The sequence below is a fragment of the Orycteropus afer genome, unplaced genomic scaffold (genome assembly GCF_000298275.1).
Source record: "Orycteropus afer afer isolate SDZICR_OR568_19922 unplaced genomic scaffold, OryAfe1.0 scaffold00009, whole genome shotgun sequence".
Classification (NCBI taxonomy): Eukaryota; Metazoa; Chordata; class Mammalia; order Tubulidentata; family Orycteropodidae; genus Orycteropus; species Orycteropus afer.
This window is the reverse complement of record NW_006921596.1, coordinates 3,246,826-3,258,829: the sequence shown is the minus strand read 5'-3', so window position 1 is coordinate 3,258,829 and position 12,004 is coordinate 3,246,826. Positions and strand designations below refer to the sequence as shown.

Sequence of the window (12,004 nt, the reverse complement as noted above, 5' to 3'; positions counted from 1 at the left end):
CACCATACTGCTTTCCACAATGGTATTACCATTTTACAGTCCCACCAGCAGTGTATGAGAGTCCCAATCTCTCCACAACCTTGCCAGCATTTATTATTTTCTGTCTTGTTGAACTTTGCTACTAGTACTGGAACAAGATGGTATCTCATTGTTGTTTTGATTTGCATCTCTCTAATCTCTAATGATCGTGATCATTTCTTCATATTTTTGTTGACCACTTAAATATCGTCCTGGGTGAAGTGTCTGTTCATGTCTTCTGCCCATTTTTTAATTGGATTTTTTGTCTTTTTGTTATTGAGGTGTTGGAGTTTTCTATAAATTCTAGTGCTGGAGCAAGATGGTATCTCATTGTTGTTTTGATTTGCATCTCTCTAATAGCTAATGATCGTGAGCATTTCTTCATATGTTTGTTGTATTGTAATTATTGATAATTGATCTTTGCTAATTAAATTAGCTTTAAATGTATTCAATGGAATGCAGGTGTCAGCTACTTGATAGCCATGGTCATAAATTTTAATAATATGTGAACCATCATATCTTTAACAGCCAGAAATCTTACATTGTTCCTTTTTATTCCTTAAAGTCCATTCCCCTTCCCCCACAGAATTTTATCCTAACAAAATACATCATCCAAACCTTTAACTGGCTACCTTATACTTCTCTGCAGCAGTTGATCAGAATAATAAGTACTATACATTTTGGCAGATAATTACTAAACATAAAAATTAAAATTTTATTGGCAGTGCACTCCTTTCTGGAATGAATTATAGGTGGCTTATAGTGTAAAGGGAGGTTTCCCAGATAAACATTGTAAGACTTGGCATGAGTGAGAAGTGGGCTTTTCTTCTGCGAAGTAGAGGAAGAGTATCTCAGACGGGTCTGTTTCATGAAAGAGTACATGTGGAAGTTGAGACTCTAAATACTCCCTAAAAGCTTTGCTGTGTACCCTTAGAAAAGCCTGTATTCCCAGGGTGCAATGGTTAAGTGTGCAGCTGCTAACTGAAAGGTTAGTGGTTTGAACCCACCAGCCACTCCACAGGAGAACAGACTTGGTAATCTGCTCCCATGATTACAGCCTAGGAAACTCTATGGGGCAGTTCTACTCTGTCTTGTAAGATCACTCTGAGTCGGAGTCAACTCAGTGGTTCACAGCCTCATGTGTTCTCTAGTTTTACTAGTCCTAGAATCAAATTCCCCATCTCCACTAACCACCTGTGTGCCCCTAGCCAGACAAGTTATTTAATGTTGAGTCTTAGTTTTCTCATCTGTAATATTTCTGAGCAATATTTTCCTAGCTGAGTTTTAGGATTGAAAATGCTATATTCAGAATGTAGCTTACATAGTTTGCTTTTCTTTGTTGCCCCCTGAGAATGTCAACATTTTCTGTACTGCATACTTAGCAGGCCTGCTTTTAAACTGCAGGCCCTGGAGTTGCCCACCACAGCCCCACCCTACATCATATAGCCCTTCTGTGCCCTTTGGAACTTTCATAGTTTCTTGAAGCATCAGGTATAGTATGTTTTAATCTCTGAGGCTTCAGTTCATTCTCATTAAAGACTGCAAGGTTCCACTTTATAATGCAATTGATGCCATTATGCTTTGAAGAAATGTTTTTCTTAAAGGCAATCAAAAAAGTCATCTAATACCGTTGAGGATAAAAAAGAATGGTTACCTTTGTCTTTTGTGGAACAAATCTGGTGTCCGCAATTCACAGGGATCCTCGTCTGCAGTGATGTTAAGTTTCTTAACGCCTAACCCTCCTGAGAAGTCTGTGCAACATAATGGTGGTGTTCATGCAACGTGCTAGATTGTGGGCTGAGTGAAATAGGTCTGAGAGTTTGTTCCTCAGAGAACAGAAGTTCTAGTTTCAGTTTTAGTCAGATTGTACTTGTGTTACTTTATAAAAACTGAAGCTAAATGTAATAGGACTTAACCTACACTTTAGAAATAGTCTTTGGTAATTGATGGAATTTTCTTAATGTTTTCTGTATTGTTTCTCTAGCTCTTTTTCTATTTATTAATCCATCCCTTGAGTTGCACTCATTAGACATCCTGATTAGTAATGAAAGTATCAGTGTAGAATGTTACATGTATAATGAAATATTTGGTGATGGAGAGGTGAGGTCTAACTATTTTCTGGATCCTTATCAGCTTGATCATGTGCGCTATTTCACTGGGTCTTCATAGCAATACTGTGAGGTAGGCAAGGCAGCTATTGTCCAAATTTTCTCATTTGATGTATCTAAGTGGGTTTACCGAAAGTTAGAACCTGGGTCTCTAGGTCTTTTTAATGCTCTTTTAAACAGTTGTTGTCTATTGTGATTTAAAGTCTTGTGTACATGTTATAGTCTTTAAATGTGTGTTAAATTTTTACTAAAATTGCCCAGTTGTGGGAAGTAATACTAGTTCTTTTCTTGACTCATTATGAAACTTACAAAGATGGAGGCTGTTCTTTGAGGGAATTCATAATGTTTTTCCCTGAAAATGCGTTCTGTGAACGCATCTTCCTTCCCTAGCCCTGTGAACATTTGTTCTTACTATTACACAGACCACAGAACACTGAATTCTTATATCTGAGTTCCCTAGGGACAAACAAGGTAACCATCCTTTCAGAAAAGCAAAGTTCTTTCTCTTGATGTGGTTATATTGTCCTTCACCAAAATTCATGACAAGTGCTTTTTTTTTTTTTTAACCCCCCTGTTAACTGTTCTAAACCTTACTTATTTTTCCCTCCCAGGTGTGTGAAGTGTATAAACTTCACAGGGAGACATTTTACTTGGCACAAGATTTCTTTGATCGGTATATGGCAACCCAACAAAATGTTGTAAAAACACTTCTACAGCTTATTGGAATTTCATCTTTATTTATTGCTGCCAAACTTGAGGTAAGTCATTTAAAAATGTTTTTTACATAGCACATGCTGTTTCTTGACTTTTATTGAGTTGAGGGGATAAGGTTTGACTATTCGTCTGTGATACAGACCCCCTGCCATCGAGTCGATTCCTACTTACATAACTCTAGAGGATAAAGTAGAACTGTGCCACTAGAGTCTGCTTATAGCATATTGTCTATTATATATGCCCTACATATATTCTAATGTGAGTCCTTTTAAAGTTTACACATGCAAAAATGGCCAGAGAAGGAGTGAATGTATATATAAAATGCTTAAGTTAGTATAGTTACTTTAAGCAAAAAATTGAACTTTGATCTTGTTAACAGGGATAGTATATTTAGAATATGGTCTCCATGCTGTGGAAACTTGCATTTGGCTTAGAAATTTTGTTTGGATGTTAGTTGATTTAAGAGTATTCAAAGTTTGGTGTGCTTATAGACGGTATGGAGCCCTGGTGGCCCTGTGGTTAAGGCTGCTAACCAAAGGTAGGCGGTTTGAATCCACCAGCTGCTCCATGGGAGGAAGATGAAGCAATCTACTTCTGTAAAGATTTATAGCCTTGGAAACCAGATGGAGATAGCTAGAGGTCAGAATCAACTCGATGGCAGCGGGTTTGGTTTCTGGTTTTATAGAAGGTGTATGAGCCTAGCCTTCAAACATACTGGTAAAGCCATTGAAAAGATGAAATTTTCAAATATATTCCTGATGAGTAAATGAAACAAAGTTCAGGGGTTTTTGTTGTTGTCATTGTTTGGGTTGGGGGTTTGATTTCTTTCACAATTAACACATTTTCGATGTCTGGAATAGCTCCTGTATTTAATCTATCAGTGTACCCTCTTCCCTTTCCTTCCAGCCAGGGCCCATAAAAGATTTTGAGATGTTAAAAGTAGTAGGGATTGAGTTTTTGTGACTGCTTTCTATTTCCTTTTAGGAAATCTATCCTCCAAAGTTGCACCAGTTTGCTTATGTTACAGATGGAGCTTGTACAGGAGATGACATTCTTAACATGGAATTAGTCATTATGAAGGTAAGTTACAAGTTAATTTTCCAGTCAGTTTTAAATGCATACATAATATCTTTTCCACATTAACTGTGAGTGAATCTGGTGAGGTGGTCTCCAGCTGGACACATTGTGGCACAGAACATAGCTGTGTTTTGAACTCCTTTAGAGGACTAAGGGAATGCTGTTTCCTCCTCTTTTCTCAACCATTGGGCTTTTTTCTGTTTTCCTGTAGGCCCTAAAGTGGCATTTAAGTCCCCTGACAGTTGTGTCCTGGCTGAATGTGTACATGCAAGTTGCATATCTAAATGACTTATATGAAGTGCTATTGCCACAGTATCCCCAGCAAATCTTCATACAGATTGCAGAAGTAAGTAGGCCCATCACCTCTGTGGGGTTACCTGCCCTGCAGTTAGATTGGTAACTCTAGAAGGGATTTGTGTTGGCTGTCTGCTTCATTGTTCTTCTCTTTTCCACAGCTTTTAGATCTCTGTGTCCTGGATGTTGGCTGCTTAGAATTTTCTTACGGTGTGCTTGCTGCTTCTGCCTTATATCATTTCTCATCATCTGAATTGATGCAAAAGGTTTCTGGTACGTTGGCTTTCCAGTGAGTTCGCAAGGTATATTGAACTTACAAACCACTTGTCCACCTCAGATTGAATCTAAAATTTCTTTTCATTTCAGGGTACCAGTGGTATGATATAGAGAAGTGTGTCAAGTGGATGGTTCCATTTGCCATGGTTATAAGGGAGACAGGAAGTTCAAAACTTAAGCACTTCGGAGGGGTTCCCGCTGAAGATGCACACAACATACAGACTCATATAAACAGCTTGGATTTGCTGGTCAGTTCTGTTCCTTGTTGCAGTCCTTTCTCCCAGGCAAATTCATAAAACTGCCTAAACAGCTTTTCCACTTTCCTGATAGCCTAGTAGACCTCTAGCTCTTCTGATTCCTTGAAAAAGAAAAGTTCTGGTCCATAACTATTGCTTTCTCTATGCATTGTGTAGACCTGGCAATTTTAGGTTATTCTTCACTATTTTTTCTTTCACTCACTTCATAGAAAAAGAATATAGTTAGGAAAGCCGAAAGGGTACTTTCTTCTCATTTGTAACATTTCTCTTTTTATTCTTTTCAATAGGACAAAGCCCAAGCAAAGAAAGCCATATTATCTGAACAAAGTAGGATTTCTCCTCTCCCCAGTGGGGTCCTCACCCCTCCACAGAGCAGTAAGAAGCAGAGCAGTGGGCAAGAAACAGTGTGACCATACCAGCATTCTCCACCAAAGACACTTGCACGGAAGTGCCTGCTCAGAGTTCTCTTCTGTCTGCTGCAGCAGAGGCGTGCATTAGCTTTCCCAGATATTTAAGTGGAGGAGTGTGTCTCTTCCTTAACAGAAGTGTTTCTGTAATGGCATTGGACAGGGAGAAATGTATTTTGTTGAATGCTTAGATTTTTTAAAATAAATGGGTCAAGTACACCAGCCACCTCCAGAACACCAATGAGTGCTCCAGATGCTGCTAAGGAGGGTGATACTTGACTTGATTGACTATTCACACAAAGAACAAAGCTTGAAGTTGAGGAGTGCCACTGTTTCTGTTGGTCTCCCCTTAGGTGTTCTGGGCCATGTCCTATAAGTAGAACCAGGTGGTTGTGAGCATTGTGATACAGAGCCTGCAACCAGCTGTGCCGGGGACCTGCTCGTCACACTATCAGTTGAAATGTACAATGCCTTTTATGAACTATTATTTTGTACGTGCTGCTATGTCTATCCGTTTTTTAATAAAGGCAATATTGTCTTTGAGACAGCTGGTTTTATGAGCTATGTCTGATAATTTAAGTTAGAAGTCACCTTTCACTGTGGCTGTATAAGCTCTCCTTTTTGACTTAATGCCTCTTGAAGCTTAAGTCTTTCAAGCAAGTACAGTTAAAAGAAAACCTTTGAAATGAGCTTCATGTGCAATCTTGTCTGCCTCCTGGGGGCCCCTGAGCTGGGAATGAGGCTCAGTTGTGCATTTGTCCCACAATGCCCTGTGCAAGTGGCTGCTCAGATCAGGTTCATTGGCTGGCTACTGAAGCACTGGTGAAGTCATCTTAGAGGATCCTTAGGTTTAATTTCTTTCCTAGGACATGTTAAAGGACATAATCATTCTGTAATTAGTGTTATTTAATACTCTGCCCTTATCCAAATCTTAACCTAAAAAATATATGAATTTTAGTTGGGAGAACTTGTTAACATGGTAGCCTAAAACTATACTTTTAAGAAGAAAATAAAGTAAAAATTTATGTAGTTCAAGGCCATAATGTATAAAATCTGTTTCCTGATGGTTGATCAAATCACCAAGTAAGTGCCTTGCTCTTTGGAAGAGGTTGCCGTCCACTTTGAGGCCCAATGTGTATAGCCCAAATCAGATTTTGTTAAACATCTTCAAAGAGGTGGTCTTGTCATGTCTTGTTTCATTTTCTCAAGATGCTTTGATATGTGTATGGGTGCTAAGTGGGGGGGGGGGAGGCAAATGAGCAAATGCCACTTCTTTTCAGTTTGGTATTTCATCTCATTTTACAAAAATCTGTTTTTAAAGTAATTTTAAATCTGTACTATCTATGAAGTTGGAGACAGACCCTACTTTTTTGACATTGTGATATTAAAGTTCTGGCAAGTTTTAATACATTTTTCCTAATAAATGCATTATAAATCCATATGTAATGGTTTTTAGTCAAATTGATACAACTAGCTAATTGTTTCTTCATCTCAGGCAGAGATGCTCTCACCTTAAAAAGCAGTGTGATTTGGCAAAATCCTAAAGATGATTACATTTGGCATTTTCTGTGGAAAAATATGGTACCAAAAACATTTGTTTTCAAAGTTTTACCATGTTTGAGAGCTTGACAAATGTAACATAAACCGGTTGGAAAACGTGTTTGAGGTAAATATATTGGCAAACTATCATATTGTAAAGAATGTTAATGAATATAATGAAAACTGCCTTACATTTTAATTACTGGTGCTCCATTTCTGGAAATCAGAATTTTAAAATAGTATTGTTACAGGCAGCTCTTAGTCCTCTGTGCTAATAAAGGTAAGTCCAGGATGGATACATGAAATCCATAGCAATCAGTTATTTCCCACAGCTCTGTCTAAAACCCACTAATAAGTAAAAATCAGATTTTAACTCTTAAGGGAGTTTCCTCTGTTTGCTAGCAAATGCTAATTTTGGCTCCTTGCTGGGTTGAGTCTCCATACCCATTTGCCAAGCCATTTTTGTTCTTCAGCTAAAACTAGCTGAGGCCCAACAATACCACAGGAGACCTCAGAAGTGAAAATCACAGCTCCAAGTCAACCTGGGCAAACATGCCAAGGCAGAGATGTATCATCAGGGAAAACTAGAGAAGGGAGGTGACATGGGGCCCCATAGCTTAACTTCCTTGTAGAGGTTAAGAAACAGTTCCAGGGAATAACATACCACCAACCGGGGACTAACTGGTTTGTGGTGGAACATACCACACTGTCATGCCCTAGTCCTCAGAACTAGCTCACTAGACCTCACCAGGGTTGCTAGTTCTCTGCCCCCTGTGCCTAAGAAAGGACAAGGCCCTGAGATGATACCTAGTGAAGGGTTCCCAACGCTGTCTTCCCTGTGAGGAGCTTTGACATTTCATCAGAGCCGTTTCACACCAAGTGGATAAATGATGAGGAGCTTCCTATTGATTCAGTTTCTGAGGGAGGTACAGGGTTGTGGAGCCCTTTAACACTTGGAGTAGAATAGGTGATGCCCTTCTGTGCTCTAACCCAGACAAACGGGACCCAAGTTCACTCCAGCAAAACTAGGCTATAGCTTAGAACAGGGACAGAAAGAAATCAAATCTGACACCGTCTAGTCATATTTACACACCGTGCATTCTCCTACCACATGTTCAGCACTTTGAAATTCAAATCACATTTATACCTTGGACATTGTTAGAAGACTATTTTTATCCCTGCTGTAATCATCTAATTTGCTGATTACAGGTCTTAAATTGCCACAGAGAACTCAATTTTTCAAAGAATTGTCCTGTTTGATCAAATATGTTATTCAAGCAATGCACTCATTTGTTCCACAAGGTTACCTGCCAGGCAAAGTTAACCAGGAGTAATAGCATTAGAAGCCTATACTTAAAATCAAGCATTAGCTAATCTGCCTGTGACAATAGAGCCTTAAATATAATTTGCTGCAGATATTTCAGTTCCTGCACAGGCAGACAATTGCATTTTGTATTCAATGAGCATAGATTTTTCCTACCTCTTCCCATTTCCAAATTTAACTCCAGAAGACTCTAATGTACTCAGTTCACAGGCTTGTCAGGTACTGTTTCCAAGGAGCCTCAGACAGGAGGGCAACACTGTCCTTTATTGAATAAACACCCCCCCCCCTTTAAATCATGTTCCTGGTCAATGCCAATGCCAGAAATGGAGCTGCCCCTGAAGAACTGAGGTTCAGGACCAATGGTGGCTTCCCCTAGAATGACGTGTGAATCAAGCACCTCCAGATGCTAGAGAGAAAGTTTCACAGGGTGTGGTCAAGGTGCCCAGGTCAGCCTGGAGGTAAACAACTGGAATGCATGCAGTTCAAACCAAAAACAAACAAAACCTGATGCCACTGAGTCAATTCCAACTCATGGTAACCCCATGTGTTACAGAGTAGAACTGCTCCATAGGGTTTTCTTGGCTAAAATCTGTATGGAAGAAGCCCACCAGGCCTTCCTTCTGTGGTACTGCTGGTTGGTTCGAACCACCAACCTTTAGGTTAGTAGCAGAACACAAGATGTTTGTGTTACTCAGGGACGTGAAGTCAGGGGCATGAAAAAGTGGCCCTTGGGAGCACAGAGAAGGAGCAGTACTGCTTGAGAGGTGAGGCTATGAATCCTCCTAGCAGCCTGTTCATAGGTAGAGTGGTAGAAGGAGGAAGAGGAGCCAGATCACATCACAAGGGGCTTTTGCCCATCAACCTGAAGATGGGCTTGGTCTCCCCAGCAGCAGGAAGCTGGTGTTTGTAGGTGGGAGAGTGACGTGTGCAGAGCCATGACCAGAGGCAGAGGTTGAGGAAACAAGGCCAGGGTTCTGCCTTTCTGTGCCATGTGAAATGATGACTGCAGTACAAGAAGGCAGGCAAGGGGGACGTCAGTAAAAATAAGTGCATCAATAATTTCTAATCAGTCATCCCTGAGCAACTGCCCACGTCCTTCCTTAGGCCACCACAATAATCTGTCCCTACACTTCTCTTCAGGCCCTATCAACCGATCCACACCTGCTCAACCCTCACTCCTGCAGGAAATCACCCCGCTTCTGTCCATGCTGATGCCAGTTCCTCTTTGGGCTCTGGAGCCACTCACTCAGGTGGGTACCTGGCTCTGACACTTCCCTGTGTGGTCTTGGGCACAATGCTTAGCTTCTCCAAGCCTAGTGTTTCTCAGCTGTGAAATGGGGATGTGAAAACAGTATTTGCTCCACAGAATTGAGGGTGGGGATTAAATGAGATAATACATATAAAATACTCAGCACATGAAAAAGAAACAATGGGTGGCTGCAACAATGGGCTCAAATATAGCAATGATTGTGAGGATGGTCCAAGACCAGGCAGGATGTCCTGCTGTACACAGGGGTCACTGTGAGTCAGAACCAACTCGATGGCACCTAACAATTACTATTACTGCTGCTACTGTTACTGCTACTATATAGGCTATCCTGTGAAGAGTTGAGATTTGAGGTCATGTCCTCTCCCTAGTTGACTGTACTAAGGGTGGGGCTGGTCCCCACAGCAGGGGAGACTCCAGGGATTCTTGGCAGCCTGGTCTGACCTGGCCTTAGCCTTAGTCTTTTCCCTTCAGGCCTGCCCCAGTGTCCTCTCGTAGCATTCAGCTCCATCTCTCCTCCCCTGCCCAAGCAGCTCCTTCTATGTGACATCCACATTCAATGTCTCCTCCTCCTCACTTCCCACTCTCCCGCCAGTCCTCTCTAGTTGAACTTTTGTCCCAATAAACCATGCGCTGTCCTTGCCAAGATCACCTAAGACCTCTATGTGGAAAATCTAATGGCACTCTTAGCCTTCATCTCACAGGGCCCCTCTGCCACACATAACCCTGCTGGCACTTTCTTCCTTCTAGAAACTTTTTGCTCTCCCTTCATTTCTCTGTCCCTTTCCTTCCCTGCTTCTCCTCTGCTCCAGTTCCTCCCCTTCAGGTGGGTTGTCACCGTCCCTCTGTACTCTCTCCCTAGGGAAGCTCACCACTTGGAGGGCTTCAATGCCTCCTCTGTGCCTCCCTCCTCCCTCCATGTCACATCTCCAGGCCAGCCAGCCTCCACTGGCTTCAGACTGAATGCCCACTGGCCTGCACACTGCCTCCAGTGGGCATCTCTACATTGGAACACACACTTCAGCATTTTCTAAGCAAACCCCTTATTTCACCTTCTATTATCAAAACTTCTATGAAAAATGGCCAAAGATGATGTTGTTAGGTGCTGTCAAGTTAGATTCAACTCATAGAGACCCCACGTACAACAGAACAAAACACTGCCTGGTCCTGCACTATCCTCACAATCATTGCTATGCTTGAGCCCATCATAGCAGCCACTGTGTCAGTCCATGTCCTTGAGGGTCCTCCTCTTTTTCGCTGACCCTCTACTTTTATCTTTCTCCAGGGACTGGTCACTCCTTATTACAACCAAAGTATAAGAGACGAAGTCTGGCCATTCTTCCTTCTAAGGAGCATTCTGACTACTTCTTCCAAGACAGATTTGTTCATTCTTCTAGCAGTCCATTGTCTATTCCATATTCTTCATCAACACTATAGTTCAAAGGTATCAATTCTTCTTCAGTCTTCCTTATTCACTCATTGTCCAGCTTTCACATGCATATGAGACAATTTGAAAATACCATGGCTTGAGTCAGGCACACATTAGTGTTCAAAGTGCCATCTTTGCTCTCTGATACTTTTAAGAGTTCCTTTGCAGTAGATATGCACGACATAATATGTCACTTGGTTTCTTGACTGCTGCTTCCATGGGCATTGATTGTGGATCCAAGTAAAATGAAATCCTTGACAACATCCATCTTTTCTCCATTTATCATGATGTTGCTTATTTGTCCACTTGTGGGTATTTTTGTTTTCTTTATGTTGAGGTGTAATCCACACTTGAAGGCTGTAGTCTTTGATCTTCATCAGTGTTTCAAGTCTTCACTTTCAGCAAGCAAGGTTGTGTCATCTGCATAATGAAGGATGTTAATGAGTCTTCCTCCAATCCTTATACCACCTTCTTCTTCAAACAGTCCAGCTTCTTGGATTATTTGCTCAGTATACAGATTAAATAAGTATGGGAAAAGGATACAACCTTGATGCACTCCCTTCCTGGTTTTAAACCATGCAGTGTCCCCTTGTTCTGTGAGAACAACAGCTTCCTGGTCTATGTGCAGGTTCTTCATGGGCACAATTAAGTGTTCTGAAATCCCATTCTTCTCAATGTTATGTGTAATCTGTTATGATCCACACAGCCGAACGCCTTTACATAGTCAATAAACCACAAGTAAACATCTTTTTGGTATTCTCTACTTTTAGCCGAGATTCATCTGACATCAGCAATTATATCCCATATTCCACATCCTCTTCTGACTCCAGCTTGAATTTCTGGTTGTTCCTTGTCAATGTATTGTGGCGACCAATTTTGAATTATTTTCCTCAAAATTTTACTTGTGTCTGATATTAATGACATCGTTTGATAATTTCTGCATTCTCTTGGATCACCACCTTTCTTTGGAATGGGCATACATATGGATCTTTTCCAGTCGGCTGGCAATATGCAATAAATGAAAATAACTCAATTCACGGGTTGCGGTGAATTGCTTGATGTGGCCTTTGTAACCACTGTCCTCCATTCTGTGATGTTTTGTAAATCCCATTATCCATGCCTGTTTGGGGTGGTGTGGTAGTTAAGGTCAGGTGTCAACTTGGCTGGGCAGCTGGTAGTAGTCGTTCCCTATAATGACTGGCAATGGACTCTGTGATGGGATTTAGGTTTTATCTGTTGGGGCAACACAGGTGGCATGTATCTTGAGTCCTGCCTTGCTGGAGGGTATAATTCA

At 41.1% G+C, this 12,004-nt stretch overlaps 1 protein-coding gene across 1 annotated transcript in view; it reads left to right on the top strand.

The window, feature by feature from the left end:
• CCNE1 (cyclin E1) overlaps nucleotides 1-5,154 on the top strand; it is a 13,220-nt gene extending 8,066 nt beyond the window's left edge. Inside the window, exons 5-10 of the mRNA XM_007947765.2 lie at nucleotides 2,738-2,884; nucleotides 3,825-3,920; nucleotides 4,129-4,263; nucleotides 4,373-4,484; nucleotides 4,578-4,735; nucleotides 5,032-5,154. Coding sequence (XP_007945956.1) covers nucleotides 2,738-2,884; nucleotides 3,825-3,920; nucleotides 4,129-4,263; nucleotides 4,373-4,484; nucleotides 4,578-4,735; nucleotides 5,032-5,154 — 771 coding nt within the window. The remainder of the gene's footprint in view (nucleotides 1-2,737; nucleotides 2,885-3,824; nucleotides 3,921-4,128; nucleotides 4,264-4,372; nucleotides 4,485-4,577; nucleotides 4,736-5,031) is intronic.
• Nucleotides 5,155-12,004: the final 6,850 nt, after the last annotated feature.